This window comes from Manacus vitellinus, unplaced genomic scaffold, assembly GCF_001715985.3.
Source record: "Manacus vitellinus isolate BGI_N305 unplaced genomic scaffold, ASM171598v3 scaffold_37_pilon, whole genome shotgun sequence".
NCBI lineage: Eukaryota > Metazoa > Chordata > Aves > Passeriformes > Pipridae > Manacus > Manacus vitellinus.
In genome coordinates, this window is record NW_021940517.1 from 5,132,823 (window position 1) to 5,160,012 (window position 27,190).

At 41.1% G+C, this 27,190-nt stretch overlaps 1 protein-coding gene across 1 annotated transcript; it reads left to right on the plus strand.

Moving 5' to 3' along the window:
• The first annotated feature begins 1,639 nt into the window (after positions 1–1,639).
• Positions 1,640–24,148, plus strand: CUNH1orf198 (chromosome unknown C1orf198 homolog). Its single transcript, XM_029961624.1, is given in 9 exon segments — positions 1,640–1,885; positions 1,888–1,906; positions 1,909–1,979; positions 1,981–2,031; positions 6,337–6,349; positions 7,790–7,803; positions 9,863–9,913; positions 19,199–19,750; positions 21,694–24,148. Coding segments are annotated over 9 exon segments (1,005 nt in total). The 5' UTR covers positions 1,640–1,708; the 3' UTR covers positions 21,751–24,148.
• The last annotated feature ends 3,042 nt before the right edge of the window (positions 24,149–27,190 follow it).

The following is a 27,190-nucleotide window of genomic DNA, read 5'->3' on the forward strand; positions in this document are numbered from 1 at the left end:
AGTTTTCTTACACCTTGTGTTACTCATTGAGAAAGGCGAAGTCAGCATTGGCACTTGACCAGACAGTCCTTGGAACTGTAAAATAGGAGGTTTCTTGTTTTAGGGATTAGACCAGAGGAAGTGGAGAAAGGATGGTGGGGAAGATAAAAATTGCCTGGGCAAACAAAGCATGTACCGATGTCTGGGTTTCCTTCTCCTCATTTCTTATTCCTGTGACTGACTTCACACCCACCCCCTGATGCCAGAGGAAAAGATTGATGGGACATCAAAGAAGGGTAGGTGTAACATGGATTACACCACTGTGAGTGTGTATGTGTGTACATACGTGTTTCAAAGGCTTGTTTCTCTGGGCGTGATGCAGATGACTAAGAAAGCGAGCTCAAGTCAAGTGCTCTCAAACAAGTTTAACAAACAAAACAGGATTATATAACTGGGCTGGTATGTGATGACTTGGGGAACTAATTACCTCCTAAGAACCAAATATGTGGAAAATCTAATTATCATTTTCCATCCTCTTCTGTGTCATCTTAGACAGCTGGTCTAGTGATATAATTTGAACTCTTAAATGGGAACATTAATATATTGCAGTCCTAACCATTTATCGATTAAGAATAATGTCAAAGAAAGCTTAATGAGGAAAAAAAAATTGGCTAAGCAATGAAAAACCATTAATCTGAATCACAATATTTGTGTGACTGTGTAATCTATTTTGAAGATAGTACAAATTCACATGCAAGTACCTAGGCCAAAAATCAAAATAGATTTAGCCTCACATAAATCTTCTGGCATATTTGCCTGTCTTAGGTAAGTTTGCTTTGTTTTTGTGGAAAGAGGAACTATGTGTCCCCACCCCCGGAGACTTTGGACGTCTTTTGTGAGTTTGTGCGGTACCTCTGTGAATGCTTTGCCAAAGTTAGGACTTGTTGCAGGAAAAGAGAGCATTTGTACAGTGAAGGAAGAGACCAGAAAACCTAGTTACTTCAGCCTCTAGGAAATCTGTTTTACCAGAATAACTAATGCTTGCTGCATGGACTTGTTACACTTAGGCTGCAATTTTTTGTATTATCAAAATTATACAGAAGCTTTAGACCATCTTGCTCCCTAAACCTGTTGAGTTGGATAAAACAGCCCATCTCAGGCATCATGTCCCTTCTGACAGCAGCTGCTGACCCTTCTATCGTGTTAAGAAACATGTAATACTTATTTAGAAGTTAGGAAAGGCAGGTTCTTGGTTCTGGCCCACTCTGCCAGTTGAGGCAAGTCTTTTCCTGGTGCTCCTGGCCCTGGCAGCGTGGGAATACTACAACTTGTCTCCTCTGGAAAGAAGGGGAAGGGCTGTGGGAGACGAGCGCTACGGTAGGAGCAGTTGAGGGCAGCGGGGTCCGGTCAGCCCCAGGCTACCGACGGTAACGAGACCGAAGGAGGTTTCCCCGCTTCCCTCTGTCCCTGGCCGGCTGCGGGGCAGACGGAGGAAGGTCGGCTCCCCCCACCCGGGAGCAGCGAGAGGCGCCGCGGGGGAGGCGGGCAGGGAATGCCGCCGGCGCTGGGCGTGCGGGGAGCGGGGAGCGCGGGGCGGCGGCCGGGCCCGGCTTTATAGGGAGCGAGGGGAGGCGGCGTCTGCAGGAGAGGAGCGGAGGAGGCGGTTCTCTTCCCGTTTCCATTCCCATTCCCGCCGTGCGAGTGCGGGGCTGGCGGCGGCGGGGTGGCCATGGCGTCCATGGCGGCGGCGATCGCCGCCTCCCGCACGGCGGTGATGAACGGGAACCGGCCGCTGGACGAGCGGGAGCGCAAGCGGTTCAGCTACTTCTCCTCGCTGAGCCCCATGGCGCGCAAGATCATGGCCGAGAAGGAGCGGATCCGCGAGCGCTACGGGCCCGAGTGGGAGGGAGGCGGCTGCCGCCCCGGCAGCAGACGAGATCATCGACAAGTGCCTGGTGGAGCGCACGTCAGGCCGCCTCGCCGCGCACCGCGGCGCCGCCGGCGCCGCCCGCGCCGCCCGCCTCCTACCCCGCCTGCCGCCTCAACACCGGTGCAGAAGGTGGTGCGCTTTCGGACGAGTACCGCGGGGGCCGCGCCGCGGACAGAGGGCACGACGGGGAGGGGGCGCCGGCGGGTCTGGGCGGACGGCGCTCCCCACCCACGGCTCCGCCGCCCGGGCGGAGCGGCCGCAAGCTTGCCCCAGCTGCGCTGCTCCTCGCTCGTGCCGCCGCCGCGGGGCTGGAGGGTGTGTCGCTCCTCGCCGGCATCACCCTCACGGGGTTGAGTTGCCCCGGTGATGAGGTTTATTCCTTTCCCGGCTCCCTGGCTGTGCGCGAGGGCGGGATGTTACGCCGCGCACGGGGGGACTCGGTCACACTGTAAAAGCAGGGAAGGCACCAGCGACGGTAACGCTGGAGTGGGTTTTGCAGAACGGGGACTTGAAGAAGAGGCCAGTTCCAGCTGCCCCGACAGCGGGGCATGGCCCTGGCTGGCGCTGGGCATAGTCCCTTGCTGAAAATAGGCTGTAGGGAATGTTTACATTGAATTAAGTCTCTTCCTTTTTGTTTCTAGTTTTAGACACAGTTAAAAATACAACACTGAAAACATTCCAGCTCTTGGCATGTTTGACACCTTAAAAAAATGCAGCCTGCTCCATGTCACATGCCAGGAAAAACAAGGGTGTGGAAAGATAGATGGCACAAAGTATGGATTTCGAACCTTTTGAGAGCCGTCTATCTAATGGCAAAGCGTGGCAGCCCTTCTGGAAATCCATAGGTATAAAGGGTACCCAGTCTGGAGCAGTGGGTCATGTTACCGAGTGCAATACCTTAAAGAGGAAGGTCTAACAATGCTTGAAGAGACCTGACAGTGCTCTTCAGATACTGTGTCTCTTATTCTGTGTATTGTTTCCCTTTGTTTTCTTTTCTTTTACATTTCTGTATGATTACAGAGCCAGTCTCTTTCCCTATGTTCATATAATAACTTACAGTGACCTATTGTTAATTAACTCAAGTGGCTTCTACCAGAAAAAAAAAAACATAATCTGCTTCTGCATTTGTAATCATCAATCCAATTTAAAGAGAACAGTGCTACTTTTAGCCTCCTCTCCAATATCCCTTGCAATAGGATCTATAGGAAGCATATGAGGCACATTGATTCTGGGCATCATGGTTCCCAAGGAGCTTTATGCTAGAAGACTGCTCCCTGCGTTTCACCTGTCAGGAAGGTGTGATGTTGTGCCGCACGCACATCCTATCTAAAGTTAGAGAACACAGGGTCAAGCTCAGTTTTGTTTAGTCTGTGATACCCAAAATTTTAGGTAAATATTTGATAGTAATGGTGAAAGAGAGGTATAGAAGAACACAAGACAACAAATTTGATTGTGCAAACAAACTTTGAAGGGAAATTTAAAAGTTAGTTGTGAAAGTTGTGACTGTAAATACGTTCAGCCTTCCCAGTCTCAGAGAGCTCTGGTATGCTTTCTGCTTTGAATTATGTGGATCTGGAAGGAAAGCAAGCGTGTTGTAGGCTGTTGTGCTGTACTGTATGGAAATTATAATTTCCCACTTGACAAAACAGCTAGAGAGTCCATCTGAAATTCAGCAAGCTGTTTTCTTTCCCCTCTTTTCCCCAAATGCAGTTACAAAATTCATAGTATTAGCGTTTCTGTTGCCATTAATCAAAGAATTCATCAAAATACTTGATACGAAGTGTTTAATTTTGGAAGCATCTGCCTCAACTGACTTCCTCCTTGACTTCTAAGCAGAAGTTAATATAAATCGTTTCTCTGAAGAAAAGAGATTCCACTCGTTTTGGCATCCTCAATTTCCATTTTAGTTCTTCCAACTGCACTGTTGGGCCTTGGAACCTTTCCTGGCTCTTCATCTGATAGCTTCCTCTCCCCTGGCTCCCTTGCTGGCATTCGACCTGATTGTTGGACATTTGCCCTGGCTCACTAATTGTTCCTCTTTGTCCTGCTGTTGCAGAGCTACTGTGGCCAGTCTCTTGCCATTTCAGTTCAGCTTTCCAGGCTTGGTCTACAGAGCTTTATTATCTTCTTGTCTTCTGGTCTAACAGCTTACTGAGTTGTGCTCCTGCTGTCTTTGTAAGACGTAACTGCTACATGTACTGTGGTCACCCAGCCCTTGCTCAGGGCAATTAGATTGGTCCTGGCTGCTGTCCCTGTCTACTGATGTATGGTATCCGAAGGCAAGGAAATGGAGAGTAGTCTGCATACCTCAGAATCACTTGTTGATTTTGCAGCACTTTCAGTGGGAGTGTTTTGATCTGGTGATGTTCTTGCTGACACCTGCTCCAAAGGTTTCAAGTTTCCAGACACAGCTCATCTTCCCTGTTAACTGATGTTGAAATCTGTAGTGATCTACCTGTGCTTGCTTAAGCATGGAAATTTTATCTCTTTCACCTCATGTTCTTTAGAGGTCTAGGGAGAAAGCAAACCAAGGATGAATGATGAAGATACTGATTTACCCGTCCAGGCCTCTCACCATTTCAGTCCCACTTTCATGCATTTGACCACTTTCATAAGGTGGTCCAGAGGATATATGTAGTGGTCTCATATCTCTGGACAGTTGGTTCCCTCTTTCTCGCTCCCACCATTTCACATAAATCTTTTCTAACACCAAATTTATCTCCTGAACTCATAGCCCAGGACTATAAGTTCTCAAACTATAAGCATCTCTTACATTTTCAAAATACCTTTCAGTATGTTGGCTGTGTGGGAAGGGTGTTAGAGAAAATAGATGTGCGGTAACAGGACCATGGCATCCTGCAGCCATGATCCAGTCATTTTATAGTGTTAGAGCACTGCAGCACCATGTGTGACTCTTAGCAAATGCCTAAAGTCAGCTGAATGCCACTGCTTCTTCTCTTCCATTATCTTATGCTCATTGCAGCATCACCAGCCATGGAGTTAATAACCGAAGCTGTGCGGGCACTGTGAGCGCAGGTCCCAAAGACTATTTGTGCCAGGACACCAGAGCTGCTCTTTTAATCTCCCGTCTTGCTGTCAAAGAACTGAAGGTATTTTTAGAAGTCTTAAAAAGCTTGATGAAAGAAACTGAAGTACAGGAGTTAGGCTCCCTGATTCCCCAAGCAGCATTTCTCTCAAGCAGAGTTGGATTGAGTGGCACCCAGTTCTGCTTGGCAGTTTATACCTGTGGGCACCACGCTGTTGTGGTGAGGGTGCATGCAAGCACCAACCAGCCATTACATGTCCACCGTCAGCCTCACAGTGTCAAGCTAAGACTTCCTGTTTGAGATGAACCCCAGAATACATCAGCTCAATAGCCTTGATGGGGTTGCAGGACCCAGTATTCTCTAACACCTCCTGCTAGAAAAATCCAACATCCCTTACCTCTCTGTCTTGCTCAGTTTTCTAGAGTTGGCTGGTCTAGGTCATATTTTTCATCTCTTCTAGGCTGGCAGGGTCATTTAACGACCCCATGAAATAAGTTTTGTTCTGTTTACTGAAGATTGACTCGCTACCATCACACATGAGCCCAGCACCAGGAGATTATTTGTTGCTTCACCATAATTTTCTTTATCTAGACAGTCTAGACCTCTTGACTGAGGGCTTTTGGAGGCTGCGACCTTCAAACAGAGCTTCCTCTTTCCTAACAAGCCTCCAATTACTGGCATTTCTCCATTCATGTCTAATGCCCGCAGCGGTAGAAAAGAAGGTTAACTGAACGGAGGAAAATCTGAAAATAGAAACCAGGATTGAATATGAATGTAATATAAATTGATTATTTTTGAAATGTGTCATAAGTTATGAGAGGAACCAGTGGAAAACCAGAGTGTATAAGAGGCTACCACCCTTTGCCTGCTGTAGTGGTCAGCCTTTGTTAAGCGGCTGGTTTGGTGTTAGTTGGTGCCACTGCATCCTCTGTTTGATTCAGTGAAAGTTTAGATAGTAGTTTACAACAAGTTCTCACTGTTCTCTTAATACTGTCCCTCTTTATCCATAAGTGTGTGACATACAGGTGGATTCAAGGTCTGATTTTTCTTTTTTTTTATTTTTTCTTCTTTAATTGGATATTCAATATTTGAGCAGTATTCAGTAGCTCAAAGAGTTGGACTTGAAATAACTAAATTTTTCATTGAAGTAAATGCCATATGCTTTAAGAAGTAGTAAGCATTTTATGTGGAGCAAAGACAGGTAGGAGACTTCGGTTAGCTTCATTGATCGTCTTTTAATAGGGAAGCTTGACTTATCTACCTGAAGGCAGATACGGTATTTTGTTTTGCTTAGCCTTAAGAACTTTGGCACCAAGCAGAGGATCAACCCTTTTACCTCCCTACTTAAAAATGCCTTAAAGCAACAAATAGTCAATAGAGCAAAAACTTTTATGTTGGGCCTGTTAGAGACTTGTGCTTTTTAAAAAATGAAAAATGCAGGGCAGCTTTTGAGTGCAGTTAAACCCCGAAAAAGAGCAAGTCCTGTTCTGATAATACTTCCAAGATGCATTTGTTGGTGGGTTTGTGACTTTCCCACTTACTGACAGCTGTACTGAGCAACAGTCATGTCAGATACGCAGGCATTTTTCTACCAGTGTCTTCCATTTTGAAATTCAGATGCTGTTTTGCAACGAGCTGCCTACATACAGCAAATGTAGTTTGTGATTCTTTATGTATTTTGCAGCTGGTTGTTGAAGTCAAGTGTATGACCAGATTTTTGCCTCTCTCTCTCTTTTTTTCTTGTCTTTTTCAGCTCTGAAATATGTTGCATGAGGCCCCATTTCTTACAAATAGGTTCTTTCTTTAACACTGGTGAACAAAAGTTTATTTATTTGCCTTCTTTCTGGAAGAAGGCTTTGTTGTGTACTGGAAACAAAAGCTGATCAGATATGGATCTTTCCTAATCTATGTTGATGATAAATAGCCTTGAGGCCTTTTTCTCTAGAATTTTCACTCATAATTCTCTTTTGTTAATATTGAAATAGTTGATTATTTTGCTCCCAGTTTTCTCAAATGTATAAGAATTTGTTTATTCTACATCAAAGTTATTTCTCATATTTTGTTGATGACAAACATGAATCAGGCACTTCAGGTAGGCAACTATTGAAGTGTAATCTCTGGCTTCTCACTTGTTCCTCTTCATGTCCTCTGTGTGAGGGCACAAGAGGTGGAGGCCACAAACTTCCTTCCCTTCCCTGGCAATGGACAGAACTCGTCAGCTGTCTCCTTCATCCTACCCTGAAGTACACTTCAAATAACCACAGACATCACCTTGAGGGTTTGTATCCTCAAACCATGTCTTATCCTATTTTATTCTTTGCTATGTCCTATGGAAGATCTCTTGAAAGTGGGCAGAGCTCCTCAGACTTACTGGCTCTGAAGTGTGCTGGGCTGTGCAGTCTGAGATACAATGAGCCATCCTTTTAAGAAAAACAAATCTATGGTCCTTTTCTTTTAGGGAACTGCTCATGCCTAACAAATGTCTACTAATTCCATCTTTTGAAATAGTCTATGAAAGTCTTAGATTTTATCTCTAAACTGAACTTTTTAACAACTGGTACCAAAATACTGTTAATTCATTTCAAGAGCTTTTTGCTTGCCTATGCTGGAGGATGAGGTTACAAGTTGAGGTTCCAACAGGTGCAGTGATGGTTGAGCAGACATCAGATTCTATGAAATGGGAGGCTGACTTGCTTTGCCCTGTGGGGAATGATGTATCCTGCTGCATGATGATCTCATACCTTCACTCTGCCTTCTCCATGCTGCTTTACTATCCCTCTGTGGTCAGCCTCACAACAGTGGTGTCATCACTGAGTTGAGAGTGTGCAGAGAGCATTGGGTGAAGAGGTCCCTCCCAGTGCTGTCTACACTTGCCTCATATATAGGAAAATAAAGAACTGGATGTCTTGCATCAAGGACAAGGATGGTCTTGGCTTGCACCCAAGTTTAAAACTGGTCCACAGCTGGTTTGCTTGTCCTGTAAATGGGAAGAAGACAGAGCTTCCTTTAAATTCCTAAGGTAAAACCTACCAGCAGCTATGCCTACATGTCTGGAGCTTTAAGGTGCTGTGACAGCATGTGGGAGTGTTACAGTGTTCTCTGAACTTCATTTGTATCCTTTACTGTTGTGGTTGAAATCAAGTACTGATTTTTCCAGACCCCATGTGGACAGAAGTGTTATAGTCCTGCCTTGTGTATGAGACTCAATCCAATGGTTGGGTTGTCCCATCTCTCTTCCCTTTCAGACTGTGATTCTTGTCATATGTGCTTCAGAGGCAAATGATATAGTCCTAAAATGAGTTTGAAATAGTTTGATACACCTTCTGTGAGGCATCACACACTGAGTGGTGTGGCATGCCCATGCGGTCAGCAGCACAGTGCAAATACTGATAGATACTAAAAAGCAGACTTTTATTGCCTTTGTTTTCTTTAAATGTTAGTACATCTGAGTATCTGTTTCCTGGAATGAGAGAACCTGGTATTACATTTGTGTTCTTGACAAAAATTTCCTTTACCAAATTTCCTTTTTGGCCAGAATGTGGGATCTAGCAGAGTCCAGGCTTTTCTTCTTAGATGATCTCCATCAGCCCAGTTCTTTCTAAGAGCATGGGATCATCCTTATATATACCACAAATGCTTTGCTGCAAGAAACCCTGTGCTTCACAGATGAGTAATAGTTGGAGAATGACATGTTTTCGTGTTTAGGACATGGTTTCAGACATTTTTAATTGTGATCTCATAGCTCTTGGCCAGCAAAATCTGCCTAGGGTGAAATAAGATGGCAATTCAAGAGAATGCTATCAGATGTCTGAGAAATACATTTATATAAAGGCAGAGATCACAAATAAGAAGAAAAGAGCAGTCATAGTGAGATGTGGGGTTCCTGTGTTGTCTTAAAACACAGTCTAGTTCTGTTATTCTCTGAACAGCAGGAGTATGAAAGTCCTGCATGGTTACTCCTGGCCTTTCTCTTTCCATACGGTATTCCAACTCCCATTCCTTTCTTATATACTGGGGTGGCCAAACAGGGATATACTCAGTATGGAGGGTGCAACTCACAGCCTCTACCAGCATGACCGTCCAGTGTACCAGTGAGACCCAGCCATGACTAGGAATAGAAATGCAATAGTTTTGTTTTAAGTCTTCAAAAAATATGAAATACAGTAATTTTTTTATTATTTCACTCCTTCTTTTTTTGATGTGGGTCATGTATTTCTGGAGGGCATGCCATGTATGAAGAGGTTATTTAAATTTCTCAAATCGGGATTATTTTCAGAAATATACCTTCTTAAAAGAATTGATTTCAGATTGGGATTTTACTCCATCGATGTCGTGTGGCTCTTTCAACACCACTGAATTCTTACTTCAGACCAGCCATCATTGAAGTGGCATGATTATGTGTTTTGTCAGGGCTGGATCCAGCTGTGGCTTGTCCTGATGGCTGCACAGCTGTTTCACTGCCATGTGACTGCCTGGTTGTGCACATGCTCTTCGGTTTGCCAAGGGGAGGAAATGGGACTTTATTTCCCTTTCTCCTTTTGATTTTTCTGTCCCTGTGTGTTGCTAGTGGCTACCAAAGAAATGCCTAGTAGAAAACTGGAAATATAATACATCTTAAAGCTATTTGTTGAGAAGCCATTTCAAGTAGTTTAGACCAGGTTAAACTTTCATATATTTTGTAGATTAAATTGGTATAGTATTGATAACCTTCCCCTCAGAGAACTTGCTTTCAGTCAGTCCTAAAATGTAATCAGCGCCATCTTCAAGTAGGGCTTTCACTTTTTAGCAAGCTGTGTGGTAGTGGTTGTTACAGTTCCAGCAGTGTAATGTAATGTCATCTGTATGATGCTTCTCAGCAGGTAAAGTTGTTGTTCTGATTTTTAGTCATTCTTGAATTTTATTTCAGGACATAACTTGGCAAGATGAACACTCAGCTCCATTCTCCTGGGAAACGAAGGTAAATATGCAGCAATTTTACTTTTAATGTTGGTCTGTCATTTTATACTTTTCCTTATGCATTTATTGTCTTCATTTTGATACTCGATAGACTAATATCACCTTTATTCTATGAGAGCTGTGTAAAGTGACTATCCTGCAAATGATACAGAACTGATGTACTTTGATTTACATCAACAGAAACACAAAATGGGACTTCATGAACTAAGTTTCTGGCTTCAAGTGCGGGTGTAAAACTGATTAATTACAAATTATTTGATTTTTCATTGCAAACTTTTTAATCAACTTTCCATGTTTATCAGATATTGTATAAAACATAACCATATTTCACTTTGGCAGTCAGGAGTAAACTAGCTAGGAAACAGGGTGAGAAAGTTGCAGGTATCTAGTAACTTGATTGGATTTTTTCTTAAGGCCTGTCTTATGCTTCATCTTTTTATTATGACCTAGAATGTTGTCCTACAACAAATGTAATGAAACTTGTTGACCTGAGGTTATGATACAAGCATTATGTTATTACATCTCCAAAAGGCATCTCCTTCAAAAAAGAATGTGGTGGGTTTTTTTTTCTTTCTGTGGTGGGTTGGTTTGGGAGTTGTTGTGTTGCTGTTTTTCACCTCTCACTTTACTGCTGGTATTTTATTAAAGTATTATTTACGATGGGATTCTCATATGCCTAATATGGAGCCAGAGTTCTCCATCTTTCTGAACATGCAGTTTGAGGAAATATGGTTGTACCATGTTTGTGGTGGAAAATCAAGCTTAATTCTTCTTGTTGAATAAATTCTGGGAGCAAAACCACAGCTCATTGCCTTTCTCAGCTGTGTATGGGGAACATATTAATTTAATCATACATTTCAGACTTTGTGTTCTCTGTCAGAGAAAGCTGCTTCTGCCCTATTCCCTGTTTTTATTTTGTTTTGGCTTGGGTTTTTTTTGCCCTTGAACTATGTAGATAATCATGTATGAGCTTATGAATATAATCTTAGCCTAATGCAGAGTAATTATTTGGAAATGCCAGTGAACACTAAATTAATTTGGTTGACCCTCGCCCTCCCTGCTCAAGGTCACTGCCTGTAGCCAGCGCCCCATCTGTGCTTTGCAGAAGCTGATTAACCTCTAACTTGATGTGGCTCCTGGGTCCCGGCAGCCTACAGTGCCATGGTTTAAGAGAAACCAATGCCAGTCTTCACTTGCCTTAAAATTCCCTTTATAAGCTGTGATGGTTCAGGAACCAGTGGAAAATTTCCTGCAGTGGAAGCCTGGTAGCTCAGGCAAGCCCTCCTGTCTTTCAGAACCTTTAGAAGAAACAGCCACTGGCTCTTAGTATAATATCAAAGAGGCTTTTTAAAATGGGTGTACTTGGGTGAAGCTGCCAAGAAAGGAAAAGCCGTGAGAAAAGTGTGGACCTCATTGACAATAAGGTGTAATAAATCATATGTTGGAGACTGCATTGTTGTGTCTCCTCTATTTTTCGGTATGAATCCAAAAACTCAGGTTTGGGAACGTGGCAGCTGTAATCATATTTTTATGCTCTGTCTTGATAATACTTTGTAAGTTCTGAATACTTGAACTTCCTGGAGGATAATGCTTTGTGTAATGTGCTGACTGGTGATCCAAATTGAGATGCATCTGCATTTGAATGGATTTTCTCTTTAATTGATACTCTTTTTCTTTTTAATGCTTGTATGTCTAGTGAAGGATTTTTGAACCCAACCTATGGTTTATCACTTACTGATAATTGTTATTTCTATTGTCCTCCTACTGTTTCAAAATGAGGGACCCAAGTGGATAGATGCACTAGTTTCATCCTTTACTATAATGAATGGAGGATCATAGAATGATATGGGACCACCCGTGTGGCTGCTGAAAAGAAGTGAGGAGGGGAGGAGGTTGCTTTAGAAGTAATTGTCATGGCTGATGAAGCTGTGCTTCCCTCTCCCCCGCTCCCTGCTTGCTGACCAGGGATAAAAGCTGTGCCTCAGCTGTAGGTTGAAAAGTTGCCTGACCTTTTTCTCTAGCAAAACTCTAGGGAATGCATTTTGTCTGGCTTTACAGGGTGTGGGTTGATTGGTTTCTATGGGTGCTTCCTTTTGGTTTTAATTTGGTGCTTCGTATTGTATCAGTCTGTCAGCCAAATCCTTCAGCTGCTGAGTCTTCCTTTTCTAAAGGTGGAGATCTTGCTTCATGCTTACTCTTAGATCTCTTCCCTAACCAGTACTTTAATAAGGTGATACTGGAAGGCAATTTTCCCATGAGGTACCAGCTGAGGAAAAAGTATCCTTGCTGAACTGGTCCCATGTGAGGAAACCTGAATGAGCTGTTCAGTAAGGTTGATGTGTTGTAATGCACGTGCGATGTCTTGTGAGCCAAATCTGTTCCTCCTGTTATTTAAGACCATCAGGCTCTTTCCATTCCATGAGCTCTATCCTGTGAAGAGTTAGTCTTTCCACAATATTCTTTCCCCTGATCTCACTTTAATACCTTCAATGTACATGAATGTGATCTGTTTTACCCAAGGAAAGGAATGTGGCTTTTGCAGAGCAAAATAAAGACGTAAATAAGTAAAACCACTAGGCTTTTTTTTTTTGAACAGTGGGACTCAGAAAAATAAAGCAGCAAAATCAGTATTTGTAACTAACATGAGGGAAACTAAGAGGGTAATGAGAAGAGTAGACAGCATGTATTCTCCCAAGATGAAGCCTCTCAGGTGTTACAGTGATGCCAGTGGGGATTCTAGGTAAGGATAGGGGATTCTAGGGGATTAGGTAAGGATAAATTTTTCTTACAGGAGCTAGTGCAATGGATTCCCTAATTCCATGGCTGTCAAACTTACCCAGACAACAGTGTACTAAATTGCAGTCATTTTGGGCAGAACATTGTTGAAGGGCTCAATAACTTCACTTGTGTCAAAAATAAGCTTTCTGTGTTCTCATTTTAAACACAAATGTGAGATATGGCTTAAGTCATCTTATCACAGCAAACACTTGCATGAGTGTCTCCACTATTTTTTGCAGTTTGATGTGTATTTCTTGTCTTACCTTTTTATTTTTAAATCCTCAAACAAATCAAAGTAGAAATACCATGTAAATTGCTGAGTTAGCTGTTTGACAGCATTAAAAATAATATTTTTAGTAGATAATTATATCACTTCTCAGAAGGAAAACTACTTGGGAAGCAACGAGTTCTCTTGGCACTGCAAATAGGCTGACATTTTAAAACCAGAGATTGAATTGGAGGGAGTGATTTGGTTCATGGGTGGAGCCCTCATGGACATAATGTCTTGAAATGTGGGTTACATTTTTAAATGGAGCTCTAGCCAGGTTTATGAATTCAGGGCATTCTATTTATGGCTTCAGGTTTACGTGAGATGAAAGACGACATTTTGGCTGAGTTTAGCCTTTGAGGTTTCTTGGTTTGTTTGAAGTAAAAATTCAGTGAAACTCAGCATGGACCTCAAGATATAAATGGAAAACAAGACTCATGCCTGCGTTTGGAAATAAAATTTCTCTGCAACTCTTCCTGAACTGAGAACTTTGTGGGTTTTATGGTTTTGGTTTGTTTGTTTTTTTAATAATTTAATAATGGGCAGAAAATATAATTTCAGTCTGCCACCTCAGTTAACACGCTGATTGCACTGAGCAGCATGGGAGTAAGTCGTAATCTATTTCTAATTTATGCTATTAATGAAAACAGGTTTTATTCCAAATGCTTGAAATTGACACATGCATATCTAAAAATTTGTTTTTCTTGATACAGGTAGAATAATTGCCAGCTCTCTTCTATTTTCAACAGACCATCAGCTATTTGTTGAAAAGAAAAGCCTTCAAGGTGTGTTTAAAACAAACAAACCAAAAAAAGCAAAACAAGGAAGTGTCAAGCTTCAATCCCTTCAAAAATCTGTTTGCTGCCTCCATGTCTGAATTCCCTAATTATATTGCTACAGAAGTGATCTAATCCTAGCAATGATTTAGGAAGAGAAAAATTGCACTTATAAAGAAACACGGTTTGCAAACTGTTTCCCTTATCTAAAACTAAAAGACAGACTTCAGTATCCTTCTTCATACAAGTCCTAGTTGTGGAGGATTTTGTTTTGTTTTAAATAGGAAAAAAGTTCAAGAAAAGAGTTTTTTCCTTCCTTTGCTTAGCAGCCTGATATTATAATTGTTTGTTATAAACTATAATTTGGCGTAATTATTTTTATGAAGCAGGCATAAATGGCAGTGCTTCCTTGGAAGGAAAGAAGCAAGATCCCTGAGGTTTTGGGATTAGCCTTCCCTTTAAAACACATTGAAAACACGCTGCTGTAAGACCACTGTTGACTATTAGTTCTTGAGCAAAAAAAACACAACTTGTGGTAATAGAAACTATGTTCAATGTTTATTTTATTCTGCATGGCCAAGTGTTCTCAGTTAAGGATTCAGTTACCTGCATCACTCTTTAGACAGTTGTTTTTGGGCATAAAACCAGGCATGTACCAGATACTGTCAGCATCAGCTGGCTCAAGCTAGATGGTAGCAGTGGCAGACTAGAATGCAGTTCATATCACCAAAGAGTATATAATGTAATTTCCTCCAGAGATCCATGCTATATATGTTTGGCATTGTCTTTCTGTAGGGACTAAAATTACTTAGATTGATTTTGAGTACTTGGCTCTATTTTTTGCCCTTGCAATTTGCCTCTGCTGACCTAACGATTTCTTTCTGACTGAAAAGATCCTAAAAACACCCACGATGTGCACAGGAGATAAAGCAAAAACTGCAACTACTTTGAGTCCCATATTTATTTTGGTTTTGTCCATTCAGCAAAGCAAAGTCATCTTCTAAATCTTTTTAAGGTTGGCTTTCTTACCTCTGCATTTATTAGTCTGTGCTTAAAACAAGTTGCTTTTGACAGTGTTTCTGCAGTTTTTTCTCAACAATTTGGATTTTTCAGCCTGCCAAGGAAAACAATTTGTTTTGGCTGTATTTGCGTGACTGCTTAGTAAAATACTACACATTCCTGATGAGTGAATAAGATGCTTTAAAAGTTCCTGGGTTCTTTGTGGTCATCTTGTTTTTAATATAGACTTATGAACTGAGACCCGATTTTATACAGTATTATTAAATCATGACATTCTCAGTATGTGGTGCCTCTCTTTCAGAACACATTGTTTCTCATGAGTATATACAGCCACTAGTATGATTTGGTGGATTATCGCTGCCTTGAGACTGAAGCTTAGTCTAAATTTTTTAATCCAATAAACAAAATTCCTAAATACCTTAATATCATCTTTTTAAGGAAAGATGGACATACAACTAAAAACTGCAATTTATAATATTATTCATATTTATTATTCAGAAAAATGATCAAGACAGGGCATCCTTTATTTGAACCCTTGCAGTGGTTTGGGACCAGAGGGATAAGACCATAAAGAACACAGACTTCCAGGTTTACTCTGCCTCAAAATACTTCTTAGTGCATGCTTTCACATGCTCTCTCTCCCCCCTCTCTCTTAATGTGTTGAGAAAGATTTGCTCTTGCAACATCTTGAAAATACTACTGCTGTTAATAGCTTTTATTTGAATTCCAATAACTTCTAGAAATTGCAGTTGGGACCTCACTAGCCTGTCTGTAAACTCTTGAGAGTTTCTGGGCTGAATAGTTCCCAGAAATACAATTTGGACAAAGGGTAGGAAAAAGAAAGTAATTTTATTTTATTCCTTAGATAGAGAATTATAAGTACAGAAACTGCAGCTCATTTAAAGTCATACAAAATCTATGAAAGCAGTGGGGGACTGAAGCCCTGTCTCTAGAATCCCAAACGGTGCCTAAATGACAATTCACTTTTGATCATGAAATCACATCCCAGTGTTCAGTGTTTGCTTCCCCAAGGTGGCAGCTAATAGAGTGCCACAGGCACCCTTCCACTGCTGAATGCTACGTGTGCCAGTGCAGCTCACAGCAACTCTGCCTCAGCCTGAGGAAAGCGAGCACACAGTGTGACCCTTGACAGGCGAGCTGCTGCCCTAATATTGAGTGGGGCCAGGAGAGATGCTATTCTCATGGTTGGCAAACCTTAAGGAAAAGGAAATTTTTTTTTTAAGGGGGTAACTGTCTTTTAAATATTGTTTCCTTTTTTCTCCTGCTGACGCAACCAATTGCCAATTTGCAATCTGATGTAAGAAACTGAGAGCAGAACACTAATTAAAATCATATTTGTAGTGTCTAGTGACTCATTAGAGTGTTCAGCACTATTCATTACTTAGATGTCAGCATAGGGTGTTTCACACATGGGTCTTCTCCATCTCTGTGTGAAATTATCTTCCTACTTATGATGCTGTTCTGTTATTTGGTTTGTTTTATCTTGCGGGGGAGGCTGTTTTATTGCCAATTTTTTTACTTGAAAGATACTGCCTATTAATCATTTTCTTTCATTAACTTAGGGGCTTAGTTGTGTTAAGTAACCTCAAAAGTCAAATAGAAGCATTATATATTTCAAGGAATACAGACTATCTTGCGGCTGGTCCACAGAAGTTCTTGGCTTCTTGAGCTAAATGCTAGAAGCAGAATTATACATCTGACCTCACGGAGCTGTATTTACATCATGCTGAGACGCAGTGCTTTCAGAACCTGTCAGGGTAGTCTTATCTTCTTTACCTTCCTTGTGGGAGAACGCAAACTCCTGAAGAAATATTTTCATTTGGATTATTCCATGTCAGATTATGAACTGTTTGATCTCCAAAGCATACCATGATACAAGTATGCAATCTTAAATGTCAGGTGGCCCTGTCTTCTAAAATGGAAAGGTACACTCCATGATCTCCATACTAAGAGGACAAAAAGGACATCTTCTTCAGAACATGCATCCGTGAGCAGGTTGGAAAGGCACAACATCTGTGCCACTTCCAAACCAGACCTCTGAGTTGATATTTGGACCCATAAAAAAGAACATAAAATATACCTTTAGCTCCACAGTCTAAGAACTTCTCAGGAGGCCTGGCTTTGCTTGTCTGTCTTACTGACATTGAAATGCAGAGCCATCTTGTTGGTTTACTTTTTCTAATTTTTGTTCTAACAGACCCCTGCTTCCCTTCCATCAGTGTTTTTGCTGGGTTTTATTTCCAACACTGTCCTGGTGGATCTGGGGTTGTGATAGCCTCTCTGCCCTCTGGGCACTGACCTTCCCTCTCTCTTGGGCTGGAGGGTGAAGGAATCATTCTACTGAAAGTGACTCCTGCTGTGGTGGCCTTTAGCTACTGTCATCCCTAGTGTGAGCCCTGGGACAGTCTACTCAGAAGGCAGTTGACTGCTGAAGGATAAAAAGTAGCACTGTTTTAATTCCTACATGACAAGTCGTACACAATTTAGGCTTTCCAAGATGGAATTTTTTTTTAATCTGTCTTTTATTTTTCCTTTTGGATAGTAGAGAAGTGCAGGTCTATTTTATATTGTGTTATGGGTTTTTTAAGCTGGAATTTTATCAGTTCTAAAGTCGTAAAGCGTCTTAACTTCAGGGTGATAAATCGCTATTCAGTACTGCTGCCAAATGAGCTTAGGCAAATAAATCCCTATATTTTAATGTAAGGAATGGCAGTCACTGTAAATAATCCTCAACACCAGTGCATCTATAATTTGTTTATGCAAAATTTATCTAAGGATAAATTTCTGCACTTAGGTTTACGTCATGACTTTTGTTGAAAAAAAAAATTGGAGCACCACGGTTTTCCTCTTAGTTTTTTGCAGGCAGCATGGGGTGTTGAGCTGTTTGGTAAGAGTTGTGTGTATCCTTGCACTCACCTTTACTCTAGCTGAGCTATAATTACTTCCAGCTTATTTATGTTCTGCATCTTTTGATATTCTTAGGGAAAACATGGAGCTTGGTGCTTCCTTGCCTATAACCTTGGAAAAATAATATATCTAATTCTTTAGAAAGGTCAGAAGTAAGTCCAGGAGTCAAATTATGTGTAGGCAGCTGCTGACTGTTTAAAAAAAATTGTTTTATAAATAATCAGTTGCTGGGTTAACAGTTGCTCTTTGATGAGAAGTTTCAGAATATTAACTACTAGTTGTGTGAGACCTGCTAGAACTAGAGTCCCTTTGAACTTAACATGCACAATAATGTAGGACTCGAGATCAAACATTTCTAGTGAAAATGATATGCAACTGGGACTTGTTTTAGAATCAGGCCCATACATACTATTGCAGTCTTATTCAGAAAGGCTGGGTAATGAAGTAGAATGGGAAAAAACATCACAAATATGTAATGAACTTCTAAAGTATCTATTAACCATTTGTAGGAAAAGTTACAGCTCGTCTTGAGTTTTTTCAAACCCAGTCAGGCAACAGCATAGCTGTAACAGTAAATGCAAATTTTTTATTTTTTTTTTGCATTATTTGTTCCATTTTACAAACAAAAGTCTAGACATTAGGTTGTTCTTTCCTGGCACTTGCTATGGTGCTGTCTGTGCTCCTAAAGATGGTTACATGTTTCTCAGAGTGAAATAAGGCTTAACTTTTATTAGCCTAAAGAGTGTGCAACTAGTTGACAATCATTTCACTGAAGTGGTGGTAAGTAAAATGAACGTTTTGAAGTACTGTTAGCTTTCAGGTGACTTTTGCAAGATCTGTATCATGCATTAACTGTGAACACTTGCTTCCTTGACCCAGTGTTACCTATCAGAAATGACTAGCTATTTGCATTGCAAGTAAAAACAAAACAAGGTTCTGGAATAGGTGAAGAACTGGTCCTGCTGGAGATGTTTCTTTTCCTTCAGAGGTGCATTAGAATTGTAAAATGACTTGCCTGTGCATACCCACTACATCTAATCCTTTATCTTGGAAGTAGGTGGAATTGTAGCCAACTATTTCAAAGGCTGTAGTGGAAGATTGTCCTTTAAACTACACTGAAAAGCTTTTTTTGCTTAATATTTTCATGTAAAACATCTATGATTTTCAAAATACATCTGCAGCTGTTCTGATGTTTTAGTGTCGCTCTTCTAACGTTCTAGTGCTGTGCATGCACTGAGTAACTCGAATATGATTGCCTGATTGCTTTCTCTGACTAATCTGCAGCAGGTCTAGGACTCTTATATTTGCTTGCACTTCAGACTTTTAAAAATTATTATTTTTATGAAACTACAAAAATAGACATTTATTGAGAAAATAAGTTAACTTTGCTGTGTATCTGTTGTCTGGGAGTTGCCTCACTGTGGGCAAAGGTGTTACCTATATGCATCGAGGTCGGAAGGTCAAAACTATCTTCGTGAGGGGCTTTGAAATTCTGTTTTTCTTTAACCCTGAACAGAGTCAGATGGAGTTCAGCGTTGCATCTCTATCCATACAAGAACAAGGTGGTGCCCAGATGCAAAATGAACAGAGGCAGCCTGTTAAAGCAGCACCTGGCGTCCAAGTCCCTAAATCTTCTCAGGCCAATAAGACCCCTGGCTCTGATGGGTTGATAGCACCCAGAAAGGAAGAGGAGTCCTCTTTTTGGAAGATAAATGCAGAGCGCTCAAAGTTTGAAGGAGACAAGTCTGAGTTCCAGTCCCTGACCCCCAGCCAGATCAAGTCCATGGAGAAAGGAGAGAAACCCCTTCCCTCTTTTTACAGACAGGAGTCTACTCCAAAGGAGATGACAAAAGCTGAGAAGCCGAGCATAACTAAACCAGAGAAGTCTGTCGCCCCCAGCCTACCTTCCGTATCTCTCGAATGGGAGAAACCTCGACCTTCTCAACTCCCCACTAGTTCTCTAGATGACTTCTTTCTTCCTGACCCACCACAGGATCTGGCATCATCTAGGACAAACAAGGAAGATACTGATGGTACTATACTTACAGACCCACAAATGCCTGGACAGGTAAGTACTGCTATATCCACTGTCCCTAGATTTAAAAACTGTATAGTACATTAAAATCTGACAGGGCCACCCACTCTCAAAGATTGGGGACTCCATAAAGCTTGATGGCTTTTTATCTTTCAAATGGAGGAGTCTATTAAACGTTTTGTTTAAAAGTTTAACACGTTAACTTGAATTAAATATTTTTTAACACATAGGATAAAGGCATAATTTAAATATAACACCAGAAATGCTGACAAGGCACCCAGTGGCTAATTGACAGCAAGCTACCTAGTAACATGCTATATAAAGTAAAAGAGGTTGTGCAGGTTTCTTTTGGTCGAGTGTGGGGTTTTTTTGTTTGGTTGGTTTGGTTTGGTTTTAGTTTTTTTTTTTGAAACAGCAAAACACTTAATGGAAAGAATAAATTTTTAACTTGAAAAGTAGATAAGCTGGAGTCTAGGCTAGGATACTTTATTGGTACACACAGCATAGTGGTGAATGGTGAACTAGTTTCTCAGCTGTTTCAGGCAGTAGCCTGACAGCCACTTCCCAGTGCTTTGTCCCAGGCAGCTGGGCTGCTTTCAAATGTGTTTTCTCTTAAAGTCCAAAATAGAAATAGAGTGAGCTTCCAGAATTAGCTTTCTGAATGTTTTTTTAATAAAAAAACCCAAACAACCCAACAACAAAAAATAACCTTAAGCAGCTCAATAGCCAATTGAAGCTATTTTAAAAGCAGATGCTGAGATGCTGATCTGTGAGAAAAGAAAGGGATCAGCAGGATATGACATAGTGAAGGAAAGAAAAGAAAGAGATCTGAAGCCTGAAAACTGTGAAGTAGGGAAGAGGAGCGGTTCTTCAAACAGAGCTGTGCAGTTCTGTTTGTAATCTGTGGCATCACTCTGGCAATAGCCTGACACATTACTGTACATCTTCAGCACATGGCATAACTTTTTCTCTACTACATTTTCTGAACTGTGATTGTTTAAATTCTGAACAAGATTATGTAAGGTCAGAAAGATACAGAATGAGGTAGCTCCTCGCAAGAGAAGTGGCAGCACTTAGGAGAGAACAATACTTAAGCCACTTCAGTATTTGAAGCTCTATGATTAGTTATTTTTTCTGAAGCTAAGAGATAATGCTTATTGAGCTGTTCTGCTGCAAATTGTGACCATGGTAGTCCTCTAATTTAATTAAAGGCTTTAACTTGTTTTCCTACAAATTAATGATTTGCTAGTTTTAATTCCTTTGGGAATTTTTTCAAGCTAACTGAAAGAGTTTGAAAAGCCTGATTTTTCTCTCTATGGAAAAGCACATCCCTCATGTCAAAATGTGAACAGAGTAGCAGAGAATTTTATGTATTATAGAATTTTCTTCCTTTCCTCTTCTCTGAATTTTCTTCCCTGTTCTGGGAAGCCATGCTCTAGGAAGATAATGCAGAGACTCACCTGTGCCTCTTGAATACTTTTCCTGAACGCTAAAATCACTTCAAATGTCATGGCTAAAAGTGAAACACTACAGGAGTGAGCATGTTCTTGACAGCCTAGTAAATAACTTATCAAAGTTTAAACTGTGTAGTTTCCTGGAAACAACTGACTATAATTGCAATCTGTTGAATTAGTGATGCTTCTCTTCTGTGTTTGTTTCATTCTCTGCAATTCCCACTCTAGTCTAAAAGATTGATCTTTATTAATTTTTCCATAAGGAGAAAAATAAGTTTTTGACTGCAGCCCATGAAAAGAATTTTATTTTTATTTGCAATTGCCTTTAAATAGCCATTGTGAGTATTTTTCCGTGTCTGGCATTTTATGGTGTAGGTATTTAGGTGTCTAGAGCAAGGCGAAGACCTTGAAATATTGGCAGACAACATTTTAAATTTTATTTTGTAGATAGGCAGTCAAATACTGAGTCTGTAATACCATAATTAACAACTACATATTATTTCTTTTTTTTTTCCCTTCCAGACTAGTACAAGCAATGTTATCTTGAAGACTGGCTTTGATTTTCTGGACAACTGGTAAAAGATACTTCAAAACAGATCAAACCAATTTTGAGGAAGGAGTGGAATACCTTTCTCCTTGTATGTTAATTTACTAGAATTTGTGTCTTTTTCTAGAAGTAACTTTCAAACTCTTAAATGTTGCCTTTGTATAAACTTTTGTAACACCATATGCGGTTTTGTTTTTTAAACAGTGATAGAAGTGTGGTTTCATTTGGATATTTTTTTAATATCTCTTAAAATTTTTGGTAGCTACTGTATTGAGAGAATGGGAGAAGTTACCATACACATGTTAAAGAAACACAAATGAGAGTCTCTGTATCCTACAAATGGAACCTGCAGGACCAGATTGCTGTTTTCAATCGAAACCTTGCTAGCATGGCTTGTAAGAAATAGTGTTGCACGTGCAGTGGTTCCAAGTAAGAAAATCATTCCATACTTCAGATAGCTAGCAAAAGTAGTATGAAAAACAAACATACAGAATTGCATTGATTTATAGATTTTGTTTTGTTTGAAAGTTACTTTTGTACCACTTACTGAAAACACTTTTCTTCTGAAGAGGGCAAAGGCATTGCCAAAATGATGGATCCAAAGAAGCACTGTGTTTGTACCCTACAAATCTGCTATAATAACATAAGAGTGTTAGAAAAATGATATGTGGAAATGACAGGTGTTTCTGCTCTCTGGATTAAAGACTTGGGGGTGGGTAGAGGGGAATGGAACAACAACTAATGAATTGGCGAAATTCTTCAGGGAACACAAGCCTAACAATTTCACTGCCTCCTTACTAGAGCATAACTCTTCATAATACTAGTGCTGGAACTACAGCACTGGAGAATTTCTGGAGTGTAGATTACCTTTATGTCAGGAAACCACTATGTTTATGGGAGGTCATAGCAGCGTAAGGCTTTTTTGTTTTTAAGCAGCTTATCGTCTCAAGGACTCATCAACTTTGGTGCTTTTTCCTCCTTGTGGGTACATTCTCTTTAGTGTTCAACCTCTGGGTTACATTTGTTCCTGAGGTGCAGAGAGGCATCTCAAGGTGGCCCTCAGCAGTCTTGCCTCCAGTTCTGCTTTTGAATGATCTTTGGTGTTTAAAATGTAGAGAACAAGAGTAGCTGTCGTTTGAATCTGTCGTCTCTGAAATGCAGCATGATTTACACACTGATTCTCACTGTGTTTACCTCACCTTGAAGCCTTAATTCCCCTACGCACAGCCAGTGACTGGTCTGCTCCAATGCCAAAGGTTTGACTTTTCCCTTTACCTCAGCAATAGTCCCATAGCATTTGTTTGGGGTAGAAGGCAAAACACAGGGCTCTAATGGGTCCCAGCCAAGGCTATAAGAAGGTCAACATCTCCTAGACCATAGTTGTGCTAGGCTTCTCATGGATTAGCACTTGACATTTGGTTTGGTGCCAGGGGCAGTTATATGTGCAGAATTGGATGAAGCAGGACTCTACCTGTTACAGGAAGAGTTTGAAATGTCCTGGAAGAATCTTTACCTCTAATTGGTGTGCTGCTTTCTCTGAACAGTGTGCTGATAGAGCATTAAAACTTACTTGTTGATCAAGGAAAATACTGTATGTCTCTCCTTCCACTCCTCCTCGAACCCCTCACTCCCCCAAAAAATTGAACCACCACGGCCAAACCTTCCAATTTTTCTAGTGTTTTCTTAAGAGGTTTCTTAGCTAAAGGGGAAGATTGCCACAGAGTGGAAGTCATTGCATAGTCTTATTTACAGACTTCTGAAAGCATATTTACATTCTTCCTGAGTTGTACAAACTCCTGTAATTCATGGATATTATCTCTTGCATTCAGCAGTTCAGAAAGTACTTGTTACCATCCTGGACTTTTCTGCTGTTTTTTAATTAGCTGCACTTTTTTAGCATTTGCTACAAGCATCCAGCACTAATATAGCTTAGAACAACTTTAGCACAAATTCTTTAGGTGTATAATTAGCATTGACTCGCACCTTTTTTCAAAGCTGACAAATGTTAATCTTGGGGTTTACAGTTACCAGTGAATCTAGTTTTCTGTACACTGAGCTGCTGAAAAGTTCTAAATCCAAAATGAAGATGCAAATTCTAATCTTCTTGTGATTTGGGGAGATCTGAAAATGAAGTCTTCTGCTGTTGAGGAGTGTTACATTAAATCTCTGCTAAATACCTTAAAGCTTCTTAGGGAAGAACCTTGACTGCCTGTCTCTTCCATTGGCTAACTCGACCCTAAGACACATTGGGACCAGCTGGTAGAACATGCTGCAGAACTTTTTACTTATCCTGGTAGGTTTTTCCTGTGCTTAACAAGAGTTGATGCTCCTTCTTTCTTGAATATGTTTTTATTAAACATTCTTACAAAAAAATTGTACTTGGTCACATTTTATATTAACAGTGTTTTAATAAAGTCACTTTAAATAAAACGTTCGAGGCTGTTGTGGTGCTTTGTGTGATGTCCCATATACTCTGCTTTCGTCAGTGCCATTGGAGTTGTTTGTGGCATCTTGAATCTTCCTGAGAGGCAGCCAAGAATGATTTGATCTAGAACTTACAAGCTGAATTTTTTAGGTCAGGAAAAAAGAAATCAACACACTTCAGCTATTTTTTCAAGGTGTCAAGTGAATCTTTTGGGAAACTATCCTTGCTTTATTATTTCATCTGACAGCTGGGGACAAGGTGAGATTTTGGAAAGACTGAAATCTATTTGTACTTCACTGTAATAGACTTAAACCTAACACACACTCTCCCCTCAATATCTTCAGGTAATCCAAAGGAGTATCTGGATCATTATTGCAGGTGCAATTTGAAAACTCATATCATGGTTTAGCCCCAGCTGTCAACTAAACACCACACAGCTGTTTCTTCACTTCCCCCAAGCAGGATGGAGGAGAGAATGGGTTATGTATGGGTTTTAAAAGCATGTCACGAAAAGGAAGGTGCTAGCAGAGGCCACTGGGTAGTCTCACTTTCTGCCTTTTGTCCTATGAAGCAAGTTCTCAAAGTGTAAGAAAGCGAAATGTGCAGCTACAAGAATAGTTTTTCTTCTGCTTGCTCACATCTACAAAAATGTATTTTGAAAAACAATTTGGTTTACACTTGGGCTGAATTTCCAACAACAACTAAAAAGGCACTTGAAGAAGAATTTGGTTTGGAAAGACTCGACAGCCAATTAAGGGGTGGTATTCCAACTATATTTAGGATCTGGCCTACACATAGTTTGCTTCAATCTTGTCTAAGCTCCACCTCAACTTTTAAAAGTTCTCTCTAACAAAGGCAAATCCACAGCATCTGGGCACTGTCTTGGCACAAGGAGCTAGCAGGTCTCATTACTGAGTGAAGACTTGTAAAGGCAGAGTAGAAAAGACACTTTGTCAGCCTGTCAAAGGATAGCGATTGTTTTATTTATTGGTGACTTTAGCCATCATTGCTGAGGGTGCTCAGACAGCACAGGGCGGCCTTTGAGGTCATGGCTGTGGGTATGGGAGCAGCATCCAGCAGGCAGAGTCCTGTTGATCACTTGGCAACAGCATCCCCCAAAGAGCTCACAAGTAATTTCCCTGAGATACAAACCTGACTTTGTAGGCGTTATTTACAGACAAGGCCCCAGGCTTTGCTGTCCAGGTTTGCTCATGACCCACTTAATTCAGTATGTTCATGTTACCATGAGGACAAAACCATAATTTGGCTGTCCTGTGTGTGAGTTAATGAGCTAATGCCTCTACAGAGCAGGTAAGCCAGGCACAGCCAATTCTTCTCAACAGAGTGCTTTCTGTGTTTCTTTTGGAGGTCTCTGTTACTGTCCCCTTTCCTCAAGTGGGCTTTACCCCTCAACATATAATGTAACCAAGTAGTTCGCCACGAAGAGCTACATCTTCATCTGACCTCCCACCATCTGGGGAGCCTTGACAGCACCTCAAGTCAATGAATGTGGGGTGGGAGATGATCACAAGACCTGTTTGAATCCCTAATTTGCAGTTCCGCAGTGGTACTGGGGACTGCACCCAAAAGATGCTGATCTGAGACCAAGTTTATTCCATAAATGGAGCAGAGAAGAAAACCTCACCATCTCATCCTTCTCCTTCAACAGATCCTTTGGTTCCCTAAGATTTCCTTACCAGGGTCATTGCTCCTTCCTGTTCTTTTAGCTGTTCATACTGAAGATGACAAGGGAGAGGGTGCAGCTCATCTTGCTTCTCACCAGCAGCCTGATTTTCTTTCCAGGACAAGTTCATGTGCTTAGCACAGTAAAGGTACATTCTACTAGAGCAGCTATTGGAATGAACAATCAGGCCTGGCTGAAGAATGGCAGCCATGTCTCTACTCATTTTCAACCCAACACTTTACTTTTAAAGCTTACCATTTTTCTGTAAGCATCAGTGTGGATTTTACTCTGAATGTCTTCTGGTGCAAAAGATTCCATTAGGCAACCTCTAAATCACAGCATTTATGAGCTCTGCTGCCTAATGGCTACGAAACTTGGACCTCATACAGGACCAAGATACAGGCTTAAATGCTCTTGGCAGGTCAGGACCTTACTGGGATGCCAACAAATCAAAAAGCATGTAACTGCCCTGAAAATAGCTTACTGTAGCTTTCCTGTAATGCCTGTCTCCAAAACGAATAAGGGAATGGAACAAAAAATTGATGGGGAAAGGAAAGAGTCTTCTGTCATTTTTGGACAGTTCAACTTCAGTGATATACCAGAGGTTTCTACAAGGGCCTGACCTCAGCCCTAGTTTCTCTTCTTACCAGAAGTGTAAAGAGTGCCAGTGACCTTGAAGTTCAGTGGGTCATTTGTCTCTTGAGCTTGTTCTCTGAAGCCCGATAACCAGAGCTGAAGGTAGTCTTTGAAAATCTCCCACTTGTAATAGGTGCTAATTATGTTATGAGGATTGTTTTTGTTGCTGTAAAATGACAGCTGCTGTGAAAAGATGTGGTGGCAGGGTGCTGGGAGAAGAAGAAAAGGTGACGGAAGAAGGACCAAAGTTCAGATGGGAGGAGAAAATTCACCGTGTGGGTCCTCTCCACCCTGGCATTTCCAAGCTATGTGAGCTGAAGCACTGGCTCCACTAAGCTTGCTGGCAAAATTTATTCTGCCTTGGAGGAAGCCCGGACTTTATTACAGCTGTTTGTTATTAAAAGCTTGACTGAACATCCTGCTCTCCTTGCCACATTTTTCAGAGCTTACATCTGCCAAGAAAGAAACTTCTGATATGTGCCTATAAGCTTATGTTTAAGAAACCCTGCTCTGGCCCGAGTGTTGTACTGATCCCTTTCAGTTCTACCCCTGTTTGGCTGCAGCTCAGTTCCTCCAAGGCATGGAGTACTGCAAATTTTGTGGTCAGTAATTACAGCTTTTTTTTTTAACTTCTCCATCCTGGAGAAACTGAGCTGCTGTCAGTGATTTAGGGCACCTAGGAGGGCACCTAGAAGCTCCCACCAGGCTGGCAGCAGTGCAGGCAGTG